We start from the raw sequence: 21,487 nt of genomic DNA on the forward strand, positions 1-21,487 counted from the left end.
CCCTGCATTTGTTCACTCTAGTTTTCACGATCACCTTTTCCGCTTAGCCAGATGGGATTGAGTTATGTTGTTATGTTTTTTTTTTTGTGCAGGAGACTTGTTGTGCTGGGAGCCGGCCGTTTGCTGGATTCCATCTCTAAGATAACAATAGTGTTGCAGGTCTGTTGCCTGTTGTTGCTGTTGAATAGAGGAAGAGAAGCTATTACTGAGGCAAGGATCTCGGGAGCATGCATAAATGTCACATCCTTTGGATTTTCCTGGCAAAACCGAACCTCTCCCTTCGCATGAAAATCAGTCTACAGGCTTTAATAGGCAACCTAGGAAGTCCAGGAAGAGCTCATTTTTAAGTTGCGTTACTAGGCGTTCACACAGAAAAAGGTGAATATTACATGAAAATGGTTACATACTGCACCTTTAACTGCATTAAAAAAAAAAAAACTATTACAGAGACCTCCACCAATCAGTAAAATGTACGTTACCATGAAAATAAAATGTTTAGGAAATAGAAAGCTCAGCAGTGACTTAACTGAGATGTTACATTCACTGAGCACTTTATTAAGAAGAACACTATGGTCCTAATAAGGTGGCCGATGTGGTCTTCTTCTGTTGTAGCGCATTCGCCTCAAGGTTTGACCTGTTGTGCATTCTGAGATGATATTCTGCTCACTACAATTGTACAGAGTGGTTATCTGAGTTACCGTAGCATTTCTGTCTGCTCGAAACAGTCTACGTTGACCTCAATAATCAACAAGGCATTTCTGTCCACAGAACTGCCGCTCAATCAGTTTTTTGCTTTTGGCACCATTCTAGTAAACTCTAGAGACTGTTGTTCGTGAAAATCCCAGGTGATTAGCCATTACATAAATATCCGTATCTGCTTGATTTTATGCATTGCCAATGATTCATAGAATTGTTAATATCTTCTTAAAAGGCATTAAATACACAGTACATTTGGTTTTAAACCAAAGTGTAATGTTGCAATTTCTTTTGGAGCTGGCTGGTATGGTCATGGCTTAGAGCTTTGTAGAGCTTTGAAGAATTAGTGAAAATCCCTGACTGATTGGGAAAATATACCTCAGCTGAAAAAGTGAGCAGTCACTGTTGCGTTGTATAGCTGTACTAACAACTTAATGCTCTTTGGTATTTAAATAACACTAGACAACACATGGAGATAATGAGTCTCTCTGTTTGTGAGGTCGGGCATTCATTTATATCTTTCCAGCATATACGTTGGCACAGGGATGGTGCTTGGCTCAAGTTGCTGTGCTTGTGGAATGTGAGGGGCTTGTGACAAATACCCACTTACCTTAACAGTAATTACAAAAGGCTCATTATTCTTCTTTACTTAATAATGGCTTGCATATCCTCTCCATAGACAACAGCAAAACTAGAGCGAGCACTCGACCACACTAGACAGAAGCAAACTCGACTGTAAGCAATGATTTTGTTTGCTGCAGAGTTGTATAATTATTTTGGGACAAAACATTTTAAATTGCCATTTCCTCTCTCACCACTGAATGAGCAGAGTTGAGCCACTCTGGATTCCTATGGGTGTGAGTGGCCCCTCTCTCACTTTGGACAGAGGTTTTAATGACCTGAAGAATTTCACAGGGTTAAATTGTAAAATATCTAAAGGTTTCAGGCCAAAGGAGCCCAAACGTTTATGAGACGTCTTCTTTTTTCCAGTCAAATTCTTCTTCATCTGCCCTGTGACACTGAGATGTCAAGAGTTTGTTTCCTATGAAACAAAGTGCTTGAGGGGAAATGGCATTTGGGTGAATCTCACAAAACCTCCCTAGAAATGTCCGGGTCATATTTCATCCCGAAATCAAAAGAAAAAGACAAGAAATTATATTTTGTGTTTTTAAGACCATTATCAATGGCTAATACACCTTCTTACTGCCATTGGTCCATATCATCCATAGGTGTGACCTGAAGCTCCACTTACTTTGTGACGACAGCAAATTCCCATTCAGTCAATTAAAGGTGCTGTAAGCGATTTTAGCTGTTTTACTTCCACGAGATTAAGCCGTTGATTTAGCCATGCCCCCTCTTTCCAAAACTCTTCACTCCAAAGATAGCAAATGAGCTTTATTGAGACTGACATGGTGCAGAAACGGTTATTAAAAACATCAGCAGCAAAATAGCACTCTCAACTGACAACTGTTATATATAACATGGCATAAAAATGGCATTAAGCCTCAATAATTCACTGAAATTACAATACAATAATGTCCAATATGATTGACCGGTCAAAAGCATCAGAGACCGCAATCTGTGAACATATTTTTCTTTGCTGTTTACAGGGCTGTCACAGAGACCAGTGAGATATCTTACAACACTTATAATGAAAATCTTTCAGGGAGTAGGACAATTTCCACAAGACCTTTCCATGAAAATATCACTTAGAGCACCTTTAAGATCTATGAACATGAACACATCGGCATATAGATTTATTAGCGGGCACATATTATTATATTATAGCGTGTTAGCACATTAGTGTTATGGATTCAGAATGTAAACAAGACACATTACACAATATCTACTACATATACACTCACCTAAAGGATTATTAGGAACACCTGTTCAATTTCTCATTAATGCAATTATCTAATCAACCAATCACATGGCAGTTGCTTCAATGCATTTAGGGGTGTGGTCCTGGTCAAGACAATCTCCTGAACTCCAAACTGAATGGGCGAAAATGCCTTGTTGATGCTAGAGGTCAGAGGAGAATGGGCCGATTGATTCAAGCTGATAGAAGAGCAACTTTGCCTGAAATAACCACTCGTTACAACCGAGGTATGCAGCAAAGCATTTGTGAAGCCACAACACACTCAACCTTGAGGCGGATGGGCTACAACAGTAGAAGACCCCACCGGGTACTACTCATCTCCACTACAAATAGGAAAAAGAGGCTACAATTTGCAAGAGCTCACCAAAATTGGACAGATGAAGACTGGAAAAATGTTGCCTGGTCTGATGAGTCTCGATTTCTGTTGAGACATTCAGATGGTAGAGTCAGAATTTGGCGTAAACAGAATGAGAACATGGATCCATCATGCCTTGTTACCACTGTGCAGGCTGGTGGTTGTGGTGTAATGGTGTGGGGGATGTTTTCTTGGCACACTTTAGGCCCCTTCGTGGCAATTGGGCATCGTTTAAATGCCACGGCCTACCTGAGCATTGTTTCTGACCATGTCCATCCCTTTATGGCCACCATGTACCCATCCTCTGATGGCTACTTCCAGCAGGATAATGCACCATGTCACAAAGCTCGAATCATTTCAAATTGGTTTCTTGAACATGACAATGAGTTCACTGTACTAAAATGCCCCCCACAGTCACCAGATCTCAACCCAATAGAGCATCTTTGGGATGTGGTGGAACGGGAGCTTCGTGCCCTGGATGTGCATCCCACAAATCTCCATCAACTGCAAGATGCTATCCTATCAATATGGGCCAACATTTCTAAAGAATGCTTTCAGCACCTTGTTGAATCAATGCCACGTAGAATTAAGGCAGTTCTGAAGGTGAAAGGGGGTCAAACACAGTATTAGTATGGTGTTCCTAATAATCCTTTAGGTGAGTGTATATTACTTTAAGTCATCATCGAGTAGTTAAATCTATTTGTGACTGAGACTTGGATGAATGTTGGTGACCTAAGCCCCTTTGCTGAACTTGTTCCCCCAGACTGTAATTGTTTGTGCTCTCCTCGGATTACGGGTCGGGGTGGAGGGCTCGCATCTGTTTTAAAAACAGTTTTCACTGCTGTATTTTAATGACAGACATTTTTTCTAGTTCTGAACTCCAAGTGTTTCAATTAGACCTTGCTGTTCCTGTGTTGTGTGTGGTGATTTATTGACCACCAAAATTCAACAAGGATATTTTATGTTCATTTTCTGAATTTTGGGGGGAAATTCTGCTAAAATACAATGGATTTCTAATTCTGGGAGATTTTAATATTTATGTTTGTTGTCCACCAAATCCTCTGGCTAAATATCTTTTAATCTTGTTCAATCTGTGAGGGGTCCTACGCATGAACATGGACATACACTAGATCTCGTTTTATCTTATGGGTTTTAAGCCAAATCAGTTATACTGAATTGTGACGCAGTATTTTCTGATCATTAGTTATTTTTGGTGCTTCATTCCCACATCAAAACGACAAACCTCGCTCTCCTGCTCACTTGTCACGCATTATTAACTCTTCTACTATTGACAATTTTTCAATTTCTTACTAATGCTTCACATCTTTCCACACTTGGAAGTCCCCCACCTCACTTGAGCCTTGAAGCTATGCTTACCCTGTTTAACTCCACCTGTTGAACAATTTTAGACACTATTGCTCCCATGAAAATTAAGCATGCTAAACCTAAATCAGAGGCTTTGCTAAATTATGTCACTCATGCTCTTAGACAGGCTGCAGGAGAGCTGAGCGCAAATGGAAGAAAGATAAGCTTCAGGTGTCTTATGACATTTTAAATGATTCCTTGTCTACTTATCAAAAAAACAGGAATTTACAAGGAATTTTTAAAATAGACCCAGAGTTTTGTTTAGCACTATACATTCTGTTTATCAACCCCATTGATACTGTCTGCTTTGATGTGTCATCTGCAACCTGCAAAGATTTTCTAAAATGTTTTGTTAATAAGGTTAATGAGGATATTAAATCTCATATTCCATCTGCTGCTAATGAACCATCTGCCCCTCCTGTCTGTCCTGCTGCGTTTAGCCAGTTTGGCAGTCTCTCTACTCATTTTGATAACTATTGTACAACACCTAAAATCTACTGACTATTCACAAGATGTACTTCCATCTCGCTTACTTAAACAGGTTTTTAATATTGTTGGGCCTAGTATCCTGTACATAATTTATAGCTGCTTTGCAACAGGGTCTGTGCCAGCCTATTTAAAACATACTGTAATGCAGCCTCTTCAAAAAACAAACAAAAAAAAAACCGAATTTGGATCCAACAATTTATAAACAATTTAGACCAATTTCTAAATTGCCTTTTTATCAAAAGTCTTGGAGAAAGTTGTTCTCCATCAATTGCAAACTTTTGTTTGGACAAGAATGCTCTGTTTGAGGTCGTTCAATCTAGTTTTAGAGCACACCATACCACAGAATCTGCATTTTTAAAAGTTCTGAATGATTTTTTGCTAGCTGTAGACACTAAAGACTCTGCAATACTGTTAGACATTAGTACAGCATTCAATACCATTAATCACGATATACTTATAGCCCGGCATGAACAGTCTGTGGGTATCCGAGGAACTGTTCTCGAGTGGTTTAAGTCATATTTGAGCAATAGAAGTTTTTCAGTTAATATTGGTGATTTTTCGTTTAGCATTGCTCCTCTTATCTGTGGGATCCCCCAAGGCTCTATTCTTGGCCTCATCTGGTTTTCACTGTATAAGCTTCCCATTGGGCCTATTTTTAACAAGCATGGTGTTTCTTTTTACTGTTATACAGATGATACTCAAGTCTAGCTGCCTTTGAAAAAAAAACAACAACACTATATGGCCCCTACTGGCTTGTTTGGTGGATTTAAAACCTTTAAGTCTCTAAACTTTTTACACCTCAATGTAAAACAAAAAGGAGATTGTTGTGTTTGGGGCCTCTGATTGTGTTTGAACTTCAAAATGTAACCTATGCCCTCTAGCTCCCTATAGTAAACCTATGGATAAGAACTTAGGGGCACTATTTGAGAGTTCTCTTAAATTTGACAAAGTAAAATTCTGTTGTCAAATCAAGTTTTTTCCACTTAAGATTACTGGCCAAAGTTAAGCCTCAGTGTGATGTATGCATTTGTTTCTTCACATCTATGTTACTTTAATTCCCTTTATATAGGAGTCAGCCAGTAATCTTTGTCATGACTGTAAATGGTTCAGAATGCTGTAGCTAGACTCCTGACGGGTACTCCTAAACAAGACCACATCTCCCCAATATTAGCATCGCTTCATTGGCTGCAGATCCATTATAGAACTGATTTTAAGATCTTATTGTTTGTTTTTAAATCTTTAAATGGGTTATCACCCAGCTAAATTTCTGACCTTTTACACTTACACAAGCCCCTTAAATCTCTTAGGTCATCTGATCGGAGGATTTTGAGTGCTCCTAGATCCAGACTCAAACTAAAAGGTGACCACGCATTTGCAGTAGTGGCCCCAAAGCTTTGGAACATTTTACCCCTGCATATTAGAACAGCTCCAACACTGTTATCTTTTAAATCTCAATGAAAAATGATCTCTGAGGCTTTTAATTAACCGTGAGGTGTTCTGACGGCACAGCACGCACGCACGCTGCACGAGAGTTTGTTTGTGGCCTGCTTAGCACTGCTTATTCTCATACGTTCAACGTTATAGTCATCGTTCATAGTTATATCCTTTGTCATTTTTACCGCGTCGTTCATAGTTATATCCTTTGACATTTTACCGCGTTTCAGATTCTTCCGCTTTTTCTCCCGTTTCATCTGCGTGTATTTTACCGGTTGCTGCTGACACCTAGCTTGAGTCTGTGTTTGTAGCCTTTAATCCTTAAACATCTGCCATTTTTAAGCACGCATCGGGTCTTCCCATATTATTCTCTTATCGGGATTCAACTGCGCGCATATTCCACCTGTATCCACGTTCTATTTTTATCGCGGTTAAACTGCGTGCATTTTTTCAGCGCACCCGTTTTTTCTCCTCTGCGGTACACAGATTATTGCATCGATCTCAAAGCACCGCTTATCAGAACAACCAACAACAAACCATTTTGTGAGGGATTCAAATCAATCTCAAAACCCTCACTGCTCAGGAACAACGAACAATTTGCGGTAAGTCATGGCATCGGCTCATGTTATTTGTTCATGCATTGCATGTCACATGTTTAAAATAGCCTCCTCCTTCAGCAGTGAGGGATTCACCTGTGATAAATGTAAGGAATTAGTCAGGCTGACGGAGAAGGTTAATGAGTTAGAGACTCGCATCCGAACGCTAGTAGAGGTCAGTGAGAAAGAGAAGCCGTTAGATACTGTTTTGGATGCGGGCAGTACAGAGAGCAACACACACACTTTGGTTCCGGTTATAGAGCCCCTGCAGCAGGGCATTTGGGTGACGTCTCGGCGGCATAATCGTTCAGCAAAGAGACACCACTCTCCCGCTCCTGTTAGGGTTTCCAATAAATTCTCCCCACTCAGTGATACACCCACTGAGAATCATATTGAAAGAGCCCTTGTTATCGGTGATTCTATTATAAGGAACGTGGAAATAGAGACTCCAGCCACTATTGTTAATTGCATTTCGGGGGCCAGAGCGTCTGACATCAAATCAAATTTACAAGTGCTGGCTAATGCTAAACGTAGATTTTCTAAAATTGTTATCCATGTCGGCACTAACGATGTCCGTCTTCGCCAGTCGGAGATCACTAAAGATAATGTTAAAGAGGTGTGCAAATTTGCAAAAACGATGTCAGACACTGTAATATGCTCTGGTCCTCTCCCTGCTCGTCGTGGTGACGAGGTTTATAGTAGATTAGTGTCACTGAATGGCTGGATGTCTGAGTGATGTCTGCAGAATAAAATAGGATTTATAGACAATTGGAAAAGTTTTTGGGGTAGACCTGACCTGCTAAAGAGAGACGGACTCCATCCCTCCAGGGAAGGTGCCACTCTCCTCTCTAGTAATTTGGCTCATAGACTTAATAATGATATTAATTGACTAAATGGGGCCCAGGTCAGGAAGCAGACAAACTGGTTAATCCGAACGTCTGCTAGCTGCCTTGAGACGTCACACAGGTCACATAAACTACAACACATAGAGACTGTATCACCTAGATATCTCATAGAGACTGTGTCTGTTCCCGAACTACCAAACACAAAACCCTCACTAAATCATTTAGAAAAAATTTGATTAAGGTCAAACTTGAACAAAACAAACAAATTAAAAATGTACATCATATAAAAATAGGGCTACTAAACATTAGATCTCTTTCTACCAAAGCACTAATTGTCAATGAAATTATTACAGATCATAGATTGGATGCGCTCTGTTTGACTGAAACCTGGCTTAAACCGGATGAATATATTAGTTTAAATGAATCTACTCCCCAGGTTATTGTTATAAACATGAGCCTCGTCTGAAGGGTCGAGGAGGAGGTGTTGCTACAATTTACAGTGAAGTTTTTGGTGTTACTCAGAGGACAGGATATAAATGTAAGTCTTTTGAACTAATAATGCTTAAGGTGACACCGTCAAATACAAATATAAATAAAAAATCTCTGTCGTCCTTTACCCTTGCTACAGTGTATAGATCACCCGGGCCTTATTCAGATTTCCTTAGTGAATTTGCAAATTTTTTTATCAGATCTTGTAGTTACTGTAGATAGAGCCTTAATTGTTGGTGACTTCAACATTCACATAGATAATGAAAATGATACATTGGGATTAGCATTTATCGATATTCTCAACTCTCTTGGAGTCAGACAAAATGTAACAGGACCAACTCATCGCCATAATCATACGCTAGATTTAATTCTTTCATATGAAGTTGATGTTGATAATATAGAAATTCTGCAACAGAGCGATGACATCTCGGATCATTACCTCGTCTCTTGCATGCTGCAGTCAGTTAATGTTACTCAATCTACACCACGCTATCGTTCAGGTAGAACCATTCTTTCGACCACTAAAGATAGCTTCACTAATTCTCTTCCAGATCTATCTCATATACTCAATAAACCCCAAAGCCCAGAAGAACTTGATGAAATAACAAAAAATTTAAATGCAGTCTTCTCTAGCACCCTTGATGTTGTCGCCCCACTTCGATTAAAGAAAATTAAAGAAATAAGCCCTGCACCATGGTACAATGATCACACTCATGCTCTCAAGAGAGCAGCTCGGAAAATGGAGCGCATGTGGAAAAATACAAAATTAGAAGTATTTCAGGGTGCATGGAAGGATAATGTCTGTAGCTACAAACACGCACTCAAAGCTGCCAGGTCAGCATATTTTAGTAAACTCATAGAAAATAACCACAACAATCCTAGATGTTTATTCAGTACTGTGGCTAAATTGGTTAGGAATAAAGCCTCAACCGAACCAGATATTACGTCACAGCTCAAGAGTAATGACTTCATGAATTTCTTCAAAGATAAAATTGAAATAATCAGAAATAAAATTGGAATTATGCAATCATCTGTCATAGCACCCCAGAAAACAATGTCGAATAATTTCCCTCATGTGCAACTTCAATCCTTCGCTATCATAGGTCATGAAGAGCTAACAAAACTTATCGAAACATCAAAAGCCACAACTTGTTTGTTAGATCCTATACCAACTAAGCTCTTAAAAGAGGTATCTCCTGTAATATCAGAACCTCTTCTTAATATCATTAACTCCTCGCTATGCTTTGGAAATTTCCCAAGAAACTTTAAAATGGCAATTATCAAACCGCTAATTAAGAAGCCACAACTTAATCCTGGAGAACTTGCTAATTATAGACCGATTTCAAATCTCCCGTTTATGTCAAAAATACTAGAAAAGGTAGTATCCTCCCAAATATGTTCATTTCTACAGAGAAATAGTATATATGAAGAATTTCAATCAGGATTTAGGCCTCATCACAGTACAGAGACTGCACTTATCAGAGTTACAAATGACTTGCTCTTATCATCTGATCGCGGCTGCATTTCTCTTCTAGTGCTTTTAGATCTTAGTGCTGCATTCGACACGATAGAGCACCGACATTCTCTTGAATAGGCTGGAGAATTATGTTGGAATTTGTGGAGTGGCATTAGCATGGTTTAGGTCATATTTAGCAGACCGCTACCACATTGTCTATGTAAATGAGGAATTGTCAAACCAAACAAAAGTAAAATATGGAGTGCCACAGGGATCAGTTTTAGGGCCTCTGCTTTTCTCCATGTATATGCTTCCCTGGGAGATATTATCAGGAATCGTGGAATAAGTTTCCACTGCTATACTGATCGATACACAACTTTATATTTCTTCAAAACCTGATGAGATTTCACAATTCTCAAAATTAGCAGAGTGTATTAATGAAATAAAAGATTGGATGGCCAGAAATTTCCTTCTACTCAATTCTGACAAAACAGAGGTTCTAATTATTGGACCAAAAACTCTAAAAATAAGCCACTAAAATATAATTTGACTCTAGATGGATGTACTGTTACATCATCTTCAACAGCGAAGAACTTAGGTGTTATATTTGATACCAATCTGTCCTTTGAAAATCAAATTACAAATGTTTGTAGAACAGCATTCTTCCACCTAATAAATATTGCTAAATTAAGGCATATGCTCTCTGTTGCTGATGCCGAAAAACTAATTCATGCGTTCATGACCTCAAGACTAGATTATTGTAATGCATTACTGGGAGGATGTCCAGCAAGATCAATAAATAAACTTCAATTGGTTCAAAATGCAGCAGCCAGAGTGCTGACGAGAACCAAGAAATATGATCATATTAGCCCCATTTTATCATCATTACATTGGCTACCTGTTAAATTCCGTATTGATTTTAAAATTCTGTTAACTACGTACAAAGCTTTGAATGGTCTAGCTCCACGAGTACTTAAGTGATCTTCTACCACGCTATATTCCAACACGTTCATTAAGATCGCAAAATTCTGGCCTATTAATAGTTCCTAGAATATCAAAATCCACTAAAGGAGGAAGATCCTTTTCATATTTGGCTCCTAAACTATGGAATAGTCTCCCAAACACTGTTCGAGATGCAGACACACTCTCTCAGTTTAAGTCTAGACTAAAGACTCATCTATTTAGCCAGGCATACACCTAATTTATCCTCCAACCCACAATTAGGCTGCTTTAGTTGGGTCTGCTGGAACCAGAAACCAGAAACATTGAGCATGATCTCTTACTCTGCAATAAATTAAATGGCATCTACGCTTACATCTTTTTATTTGTTTCCCTGTCTCAACCTCGGGACTCCTATCCTGAGGTCACCAGAACCGGCTGGATCCAGCACCATTCCTGCTTCATGTTGGACTCCACTGCTACATGTCGCAGAATGATGATGACTAAATGCAGCCGGTGCCAGCCAAACATCACTTCAATCTATTATGACGGACTTCAGAGGATGAAATGATGCCAACTCCAACCTGCATCACCTCGGTCTATAGATGGACTACGATCTTGAAATGGAATGCATAGACTAACTATTGCCAACAAAAGCCTTCATCAGCCAATTAACAAGGACAATTGCATCTATGTGAACTTCTGCAATTAATCAAGATGGACTTCAAAGACTTTGGTCATTAATCTTACAGTTCAAACACAATCGATGTTTAATCACTGACCCTTAACACTTAGTTTAATAATTTTAAACCATGATTTTAACTATACATAATTAACATTTACATTACATTCAAAATGTTAGCCAGAGGGAACTGGCCCCCACAGTGAGTCTGGTTTCTCCCAAGGTTATTTTTCTCCATTAATCAACATCTTATGGAGTTTTGTGTTCCTTGCCACAGTCAGCCTACAGCTTGCTCACTGGGGTTATTAATATAATTATCATTTAATTATTTTTAAACACTATTAAAAATCGTATTTTATCGAAATTACACAATGATGATTAATCGACTTTATAGACATTACAGTTTTATCGTCTGTTAATGCTGATATTCTGTAAAGCTGCTTTGAAACGATGTGTGTTGTGAAAGGCGCTATACAAATAAAATTGAATTGAAAAAAAAATTTAATTGAGCTGAGATTTGTTTGTCCCTTTGTTTAGTATGCTTATTTGATGTATTTTATACTTATACATATTTAATCTCCTCTACTTATTTTATTGTACAGCACATTGGTCAACAGTCCATTGTATTATTCCCTTTTCTCCCAATTTGGAATACCCAATTCCCACTACTTAGTAGGGGTTGCAGAGTCCAGTCAACTAATTAATTAATGCTTTGCCATGACGCTTTAAGCTTGATGTTGACTAGTTGCTGATCATGTGATTTTGACACTAACAACATAGCTGCCTAGCAGAAGACAACAGGTGAGGAGCATTGCAGCAAAGCAGCAGTAGTATATCAAGTGTGTGGAAATACTTCACTAAAGATGAAGCCTGTACAACTGTCACTTGCAAAATATGCAAGACCATCCTGAAGTACAACAAAAGTACAGGTGCAATGCACACTCATCTGAAAAGGCATCCGCTAACACTAGGTGAGGAACTATGCAAATTATCTTGACAGCTGTCAGTTAGCGACTTCACCAAACTTCCTGCTGTGACAGAGAAAAGACGGCAGCAAATCACCAATTTGTTGGTGAATTTCATTGTCAAAGACATTCGACCTTTAGCTGCAATTAGCGATGTCATGATTACCCGATTTCACAATTAACCGTGATTAAAATGGTTACGGTTATTAAACCGTAAGAATTTGGAAGCTACGGTTAAAAACCAGAAAAAACAACCATGTTGTCTATTTTAAGAAAATGTACTGAAAATGGGTCTTTCAGTGTGGGTCGAACTACTTGCGCCACGTGTGTGCCAAGCCCTCTGCCTGGCTGGTCTGTGAGGCTGTTACTATGGTAATGGAGTTCATGAGGGGATTGTCTAGGTAAGGTGGGCGTGTGCAGAGCGTGAACTTTCAGCACATGTGAAACTCTCAAAATGAAAACATGGTGGAACAACGTGATCTCCTGGAGTTGTATCCTAATTAGATAAGCTATTTGGGAGCATTTTGGCTATCTAAAAAATGTCACAGGAGTTGTTGAAGATGGGTATCCAGTATGCAAAATGCAGATGAAAAGTGTCAGCAAAAGAGGTGAACACATCTAATATGTTCCAGCACCTGAGGGATCAACATCCAGAGATTCATGACCAGATAAAGGAAATAATTTTACTAACACAGCAAATATTATATGAAGTGTACTACTTACCTTTTGGTAAAGTCAAACAGTGAATTGAAACTGTAAATTCAAAGTGTTGTTTATTTTAAGTTTAAAAGAGGAGGGATTCAGCTTTATATTGTGAATGTGATGGTTCCAAATAGTTTTTCCTTCTTGAATAAGATGTCAGTAAGCGTAAATATGCTGTGATTATCCGGCTGATCGTTAGATTACTGAATAAAGAAAGAAGGTTCTCCTAGCCTGACACCATTTTATTTTAAACATATGGTTTAAGTTATAGTTATAGTTGTTTTGTTTTTTATGTATATTTTATTTAAATTTATTGAAAGGGTATACATATTTTTGGTTGAAAAGTTACAGTACGTTTTGGTGTCAGGGGCAGATAGAGGAAATTTCACGTACAAGTACTTTACCTACTTGTTTTCAACTTAGAAGTAGGAATATATATGTTAACTGCATGTTCTAACGAATGCTGCAATAAAACTTAAGTTGTGATATGTTTGTGGAGGGTTTTATTGTTGCATAATAGGTAAATTTGCAGATATTAGTAAAAATCATGAAATCATGATTTTTTTATCAGACAATAATCGTACCATCAATAATTCACATTGTTACATCCCTAGCTGCAGTGCACAGAGAAGGTTTTAGAGAAATACTGCACTTTTTTTAACCTGGCTATCAATGTCCCATCTTACAACACACTGTGGAACACTATCAAACACCAGAATGACTGGTGAGAAATATTGGAGATGAGATGAGAGGTCAGAGTGTGTCGCTAACAACTGACTTGTGGACATCCTCCACAATGGCAGGAACAACTTGGCATAAGGGCCAACAAACTCCATACTGACTGTACTTTCCGATGTAATTCCACATTCGGAATGCTCCAGCGGCTGTTTGAGCAAATTAAGGATAGCGGTGCAATCTGTGCTTGCAGATGCATTTTTCAAAATGATCAGCACCACTCTGCATGTCGAAGTATCTGACCTGACAGCTGTAAGTGCCTTCGTTGGCAATTGGAAAAACGGTTCAAACTGGAGTCTGACGATCTGACAGAATCCATCCCCACTGTGGCCTGTATGCTCGATCTCTGGTTCAAACATTTCATTTCATCCCAGAGAGTAAACGAGAGCCAGCAAGATTTTGAGCAGCTTTTTAGGACACACTATCACAGTGGGAGGAAAATGGGACACCACTCCACAGCAGCCGAAGTAGTCTGTGAATATTTATTAACAACACCACATATTCCCACCATGGAGAACCAACTGTAGTGGTGGGCCCGCAACCTGGACACATTACCCCATTTGGCCAAGCTTTGCAAAAGCTACTTGGCTGTCCCAGATACCATCGCCTGACAGCGGGCGAGCCTTCATCCAGCCATCCAGGATTCAAAAGAAAAAACTGTGACTGAGCAGGACTGTGACAGTGAGTAGGTTTACAGCCTAGATCTTGCGTCATTATTATTTATAAATGTTTCTTTTGCACTAAAATGGGAGTTAGTGTTATTGTTGCATTGTTACTATTAAGTTGCAACATGTTATGAGCTGTCTGTCAGCATCTCTATAATATTTTGCAAATAAATGACAAATTGCGGCATGTTGCAAGCATTCCCATCTCTTTAGTTTTTATTAATGACGTCATCAGCAATTAGTCAACATTGACTCGACTTTAATCGCATAACTGTTGACTTAAAAAAATCGGAGGTCGTTCAAACCCTACTACTTAGTAGATCCTTGTGGTAGTACGGTTACTCACCTCAATCCGGGTGGCGTAGGAAATGTCTCAGTTGCCTCCCCTTCTGAGACAGTCAATATGCGCACCTTATCACTGTGCTTGACTCCACAGAGACTTCTAGCACGGGAGGCTCATGCTACACTCTGTGATCCACACACAACTTACCATGTGCCCCTTTGAGAGTGAGAACCCCTAATCGCGACCATAAGGTGGTTACCCCATGTGACTCTACCCTCCCTAGCAACCGGGCCAATTTGGTTGCTTAGGAGACCTGGCAGGAGTCTCTCAGCACACCCTGGATTTGAACTCGTGACTCCAGTGGTGGTAGTCAGCATCAATACTCGCTGAGCTACCCTTGCCCCCCCAACAGTCCGTTGTTTATAAATCTGCTTTATAAATGAATTGCCATGCCTTAAAACAACTTTTATTGATCTACTGTGAATTCTACTAATAAGGCATGAAGTCATTGATAACACATTTTAATGTCACAATAGTTGATGTTTAGTTTCCTCATATTTAAATGTTCCTCTAAACGCCTCCCGAACCTCTTTTTACCTATGAACATAAAATGAAGATAAACTTTGTAAGCTGGGGCCTGTACAGTAGGGTTGGCTTCAGTGCGATATCGGCCCTAACTCAATACTTGGGCAACAAATTAAAAAAACTCTAAAAGAACTGCATAAAGTCTTACAGATACAAATTATCCCTTTTCTGTTTTAATTTTTTTCTGGATTCCATGTTAAATGTTTTAAACAAATATTATGTTCAAATTGTGTTTAATCAAATACATACTGACAGCTTTAATCAAATGAAAATATAATACTTTTCATCAAATATATATACAACAGAGCTTTACAGTGTTAATGAAAACAATCTGATTACCTGAGGCAAAAGGCTGACATGGTTGAATCACAACATGCTAATATTCATTACACTTGCTTAAGTGATATTGCTTACAGATAATAATACTGATATAATATAATAGTAATTTAATATTAAATTATTTTTACTATGAGTATTATTGTGACTGCTTTGAATATTACACTTTTACACAGTAGTATTATTTTTCTGTCACAATGTCTTCAATTTCATGCAATCAGTTGAACAGAGCTCTCATTTCAGCAGGACTTTTAATTTGAAAGATTTTTGAAATTCTTCCCGTTTGTGAAGGGTTTGTTATATCAAGCTTCCTGTGACTCCTGAGGTGAAATCTCCGAGCTGCAACGGAAAAAGAGTTCATTTGAGGGTTCACAGCCATTTAGACTCTAAACACACTGCTCTGCAGATGGATACCATTGGACACACTGCATGAAAATAAAGCATTAGTAATGTGTGTTGCATTATGTGTGTGAAGGAGATGACGGCTGAGAGGTCCCTCTTATTCATACTGTGGCACAAAGTGCATGTGACTGTATAATATAACTGTCTTAAGTCTTTTTAAACTCAAAATCAGCTATACATTAAGAAAGGGAGGATCTATAGCATTTTATGTTGTCTATTAAACATGTAAGAAATATGAATACCACATGAATGAATACCATGGTCTTTTATATAGAAAAATCTACATTTTAAACAATCCATCTCTATGCAAACAAAATAACGTACATGAAATTAAACATGACAATAGTCAAAGCAATAAATTAGTGTTTAATGTCCAGTTTATTGAATCAAGTATTAAACAATTCAGTGTTAGCAGTTGGTGGTAAATGGTGAGTAATTCAGTGAGTTTAGTAGTCCTATCTGATGCAGGTCGTAAATTAAATTCCTCTGTACAAACAATCCATATATCATTCAACATGTGTGATACAAACAAACACTTCTTATCTCACAATAAACTCAGCAATCTTAGAAATATGAACACCCAAAAATCTGCCCATTAAGACTACATGTTAACCAGTAGTCACTTCCAAGCAATTTCTAAGCTGCTGCTCTGCAGCAAATCCTGATTTTATAACATAAGTTAAAGACAATGGTTGTGCTGTGATTTTGGCTATATTTACATGTAAAATGATCACGCAGAGAGAAACTTAGAAGCGACAGAATGTCTTACGTTTTCTCTCACACAGCGCACAGCTTTCTGAACAGAGTACACACAGAGAGAGATGTACCTGCAGCGGGAAAGCAGTACTGGTGACTCTTCTATGGAAAGTAGCTAAAATTTGTACAAAAAGTCACTAGATTTGTCGTTAGGTGCTTTTTAGAAAAAAAAAGTCGCTAAAGGAGTCTGAAAGTCACTAAATCTAGCGATAAAGTCGCTAAGTTGGCAACACCTCTTCTTATTCAATAATTTAGGAACTCGAGTACTCCTAGTGGTGAGGAAGAATATTACAGGCTATTTCACAGCCTAGTAACAGGCTTGTGACTGTTACAATATTATTTCATTAAATGACATTCTTCTGCAGTTTAATGATCACACATGGCCATTTAGAGGCTTTTTATTATTAATTTCAAATGGTCTTTGATTTCATCTCAAAACTCTCACATTGCATTACATTTTACTAATGGCAGGATACTTTAATATGTTAATGAAATTAACAGTGTTTTAAATTTTTTGGTATTGCGATTTTTGTTAGTACCGGTAAACCTCACAACCCTAATTTACAGTGATGTGAATTTGTTGGGAAATGTACACAGGCAAATTGTAATAAAATAATGTCACAATGCCAAAAATCATAATGGTGCTAAATATAATTTCCATTTTCTTTTGGGGTGAATTAGGATACGGATATGCCTTTGTGAGATTTACCCATTTGTTCCTTGCTTAGCCCAGCACACAGTGCCCTTGTGGAACCCGTCTGAACTCAGACTGACACTTTTCTTTCCTGTTAAACCTTCTGTCCCTTCAGGAGAGTCATGATTTCAGAACTCGGCTTAAATACATCACCTGAAACCAGTGTACTGTGCAAAAGTCTTGTGAAAACCTTTCCTCTGTCTGCTGGGGCAATGAAGTTCCAGACAGGCCTCATTAAAACCTCCATCATTTAAACGCAAAGCCAATGGCCTGAAAAGTCACAGTGATAAAGTAAATGAAAAAAAGTTAATCTGCTCAGTAGACTGTATTGCTAGTTTTCACCAAAACATGAAAAGAAGCTTTCTAAACTACAAAAAGAGGTTCATTAGTTCATCTCAAAACCTTTTTTGAGAGAAGTCAGTTAAGATTAGAGATCTTAATTAGCTTTTTAGAAGACAGTATTAGAATGATGCCCTTAATCATGCCCTGTCATGGGTAAATTGAATTTAAAGTGGTTAAATGCACAAATATGTCACCTGCTCAAAAAAGAATGCAGTGTGAATGTTTTCTAATTTGAAATTAGATGGTGCAATTTAAAGGCCTCTGGCTTGTTGTCGGTATTTAGGGCACACAAGTAAAATTTGCGAGCATTTTCAATAGAAACCAAGCAATGGAGGAGAGCATGTTTGTGTGAGAGTAAGGAGGAGAGTGCTTATCCTTTTTGATTCTCACAGATGGTGTACACTCCCTCCATTAGGAAGATCTAAATGAATCTCTTTGTGGTAATTACTTAGATCAATCATGTCACCGTTGAGCTGAAGGGATTTGCTCTGCACACCCCTTCTGTTGGCCAGATAAATCCTGATAAAACTTTTGTTAATGATACTTAAGCTAGCCATCCCAGGCTATGTCTGACTGTACTGTGGTTTGTGTCTTTCAGCTGTTCTAAAAGGTAACTTACACTTTGTTTAAGTAGTCTAAATTCCTTGCTTGAAGAAACAGCTTAAATCAACTCAAAATGGTTTGTTAGTCTTAGCACATCTGCCATCTTGGTCAGGCTTGTCTGGTTTGCTGGTTTTAGAGAGGTTTATGCACTTGTCAACTGATCTGGGTGGGATACCAGTTAGCCCAGTGTTTCCCAACTAAAGATTGTCAGGTGTGCCGTGGCAATCATATTCCACAAAATAAATAAATACATGAAAAAATAATTTCAGGGATCAAAACTCCTCACCTTTCAGAGAAATTAGCCATTTTTTACAAATAATCGGTCACTTTTGTGATTGTGAAGAGCAATGATAAATGTGTAAAAGTGAGTGATATTTATACGCTTTAAGGGTCTTTCACATGACTTGCGTCAGCGCTGCAGTATACATTGAAGTCTATGAAGTGACGTCACTTTACACCAAAGTGTTTTTCACACATGTTTTTGCTTCACCAATAATGTCTTGGAGGGTATTAAGCAACAAGAAATATTTAAAAACTGTCCAAATTTGTGAAGAGACATTGAATGTCTCATAATTTCTTTTAATTAAATATTACCTTATCGTTTACAAATATCAGAGACCCCAGTTATTGAAGTCATTTAAATTCACCAAGACAACGCTTAGACCTGAACATAAACAAGTCCTTTTATTACTTTCGGCTATCAAAGCAACTGCAAGCTTTTTTTCTCTCTTCCAAATACATGTTTTCAATGTTTATTGTGCACACCTCCGCTTTTTTACGTGGCAAACTCATAAAATCGCCCCACTGTGACAATTCTGCAACTCTTGTCATCTGGAGGGCAATGCGGCACTTTACGCTGGTGTTGAATGCCTCGACTCAACTCATGTGAAATGCGCTTTACAATGACGAAAGAACATTATTGAAACTTAAAATTATTATTATTTGTCGTATTATTGTGGTCTTTACTGATAAAAGCCATGCTCAGCAGTTTAAATAGGCTACTGGAGGAAATGTATACCGTAGATCTGCTTTGTGTCAGAAGGAAGTATCACCAAAATACTCTTTTATTTTGCAGCTATTTCTGCACAATTGTAAACTTGAATAAACTTGGATCACTAAAATAGCTGGAACAAATCTACAAATTAGAAAAGAAGCAAATTTGTGTTTTTTTCATTACCCATTTAGTGCTCTTGCCATCTGTGACCTCACACAGCATAGCCTACCTTTGTGACTTTTTTATTTTTATTTGCATAGCCAAATTTCAAACATTACAAGTAAACACGCTACTAAGATGGACAGAAAACATGGACAATTTCTTGAAAAGGAAAAATATTGACGATGGTTAGCCTATGTGGGAAAATGGTGTGCCATATAATTTTTTGTCATAAAAAGTGTGCCGTGGCAGAAAAGATTTTGGGAAACACTGAGTTAGCTTACCAGCTAAACCAAAATGATAGTGAATTGTGACTGAGGCTGTGATTCTTTCTAATATCTCTTTTTGTTTTCCATGTTGAAGTCATATTGGGTGAACTATACCTGTATGATGGCAAACATGGTCTTGAGTTTTCCTGTGAGCAGACACACTCCAGAAGACCTGGCTACTGTCTGAACAGAGGACACATTTTTAGAGAAATCTAGTTGATCCAGGCAATTGCTTTTATATCTTTACAGCCTCTCAGGGTGACAGAGGCCACAACTGGTGACATGTGGCCCTCATATTAAAAGTGACAGCAGACACTGTTCTTTACTCCATCCCAGTTCATGAACCAGGTCAGATAATGTTAAACACTCTTGCTCTTGTGGAAATTCTGTGCCCGCAACTTAAATCCTTGACAATGTTATTGATGAGTTGTACAGCTCAGTAATTTGGATCGTGTTGCAGTGTTGATGTCCACTGTACTTATAATTTCTTTTTTATTTAAGTTTTTTTCTATATATATATATATATATTTTTTTAGCTTTACTAAGCTTTATTACAGTTATCCACTGAGGGTTCACACTATTATATTTTTAATTGCTTTTATGTTGAATGGCTATATTTCAGATGCATTTGTGTGTGTGGTAAGATACATTCCACCGGGCAAACACTGGTGTCTGGACAAAGGTCATGCTGTCCATGGCTAGATCTGGACACACGCTTGGTTCTGTGAAATGAATGACTTGTTGCCATTGGATGCCTTCAGTACATCCAGTGATCTACCCATAAATCATTATTGTTTTCTGAAGTAAGACTGGTTTAACTATGACAGAACATTAGCTTTTAACATATATTGTTGTAGTTAATGCTTTTTTGTATAAATTGCAATCACAACTTTTTTGTTGTTGCTTCAAACAATATTCAATTGTCAATATTACACTTTAAGTCTTATCCATTTCACACATTCAGTCAAACTGGTGTGATTACACTATGCTGGGCTCAGACACCTATAATCATACCAGTGTGATCTGCATTTGTGCTGCTGTTTATCAGCAAAAGAAGGACTGAAGCGGTTGTCATAATGAACCAGCTGCTCAAATAGTCTTTTCAATGTCACAAAATGTTTTTCTTTATATGTTACAAAGATAAAAAATCTATAAAATTTAGACAACCTTATGCCAAGACATTGAAGATGCGAAATTGATGATTTCTGATATATCCAATGGTGTTGCTATGGTGAGGCAATAAATTAAGGGCAAAAATTTGAAACAAGAAGTTCCTTATATCTTCTGTGTGCATTGTATTATTTTGATGAATGTTCAGCTGTATGTTTGGTAATGGGGGCTGATCACATTTATGCGGCTATTATGGGTCACGGTCATAGCACCACCAACTGGCAGCAGGAAGTATGACATTTTAACAGACTTTGAAATAGCCCTCTTATGTTTACATTAATTGCTACAAAATTCTTTAGAATAATTTCAAGAGACTGCTGATGTAATATTGAAAAGGGATATTTGCATTTACATTTACATTTATGCATTTGGCAGACGCTTTTATCCAAAGCGACTTACAGTGCACTTCTTACAGGGACAATTCCCCCAGAGCAACCTGGAATTAAGTGCCTTGCTCAAGGACACAATGGTGTTGGCTGTGGGGATCGAACCGGCGACCTTCTGGTTAACAGTTATGTGCTGTAGCCCACTATACCACCACCACTCCAATATTTGATATCTTAAACAGTGTCTCCATGGTAATGCATTCAATTGTATTATTC

General features: G+C 38.1%; 1 protein-coding gene across 3 annotated transcripts in view; it reads left to right on the forward strand.

Moving 5' to 3' along the window:
- Positions 1-21,487, forward strand: part of LOC127619560 (alpha-catulin-like) — a 102,940-nt gene that overhangs the window by 9,818 nt on the left and 71,635 nt on the right. The window contains exon 1 of one of the 3 annotated variants that reach the window (XM_052092427.1): positions 19,969-20,063. The exons of the other annotated variants lie outside the window; for them this stretch is intronic. Coding sequence (XP_051948387.1) covers positions 20,055-20,063 — 9 coding nt within the window. The 5' untranslated portion in view covers positions 19,969-20,054. Of the gene's footprint in view, positions 1-19,968; positions 20,064-21,487 lie in introns of those variants that run through there. 3 annotated transcript variants of the gene reach the window in all.

This window comes from Xyrauchen texanus, chromosome 26, assembly GCF_025860055.1.
Source record: "Xyrauchen texanus isolate HMW12.3.18 chromosome 26, RBS_HiC_50CHRs, whole genome shotgun sequence".
Taxonomy (NCBI): domain Eukaryota; kingdom Metazoa; phylum Chordata; class Actinopteri; order Cypriniformes; family Catostomidae; genus Xyrauchen; species Xyrauchen texanus.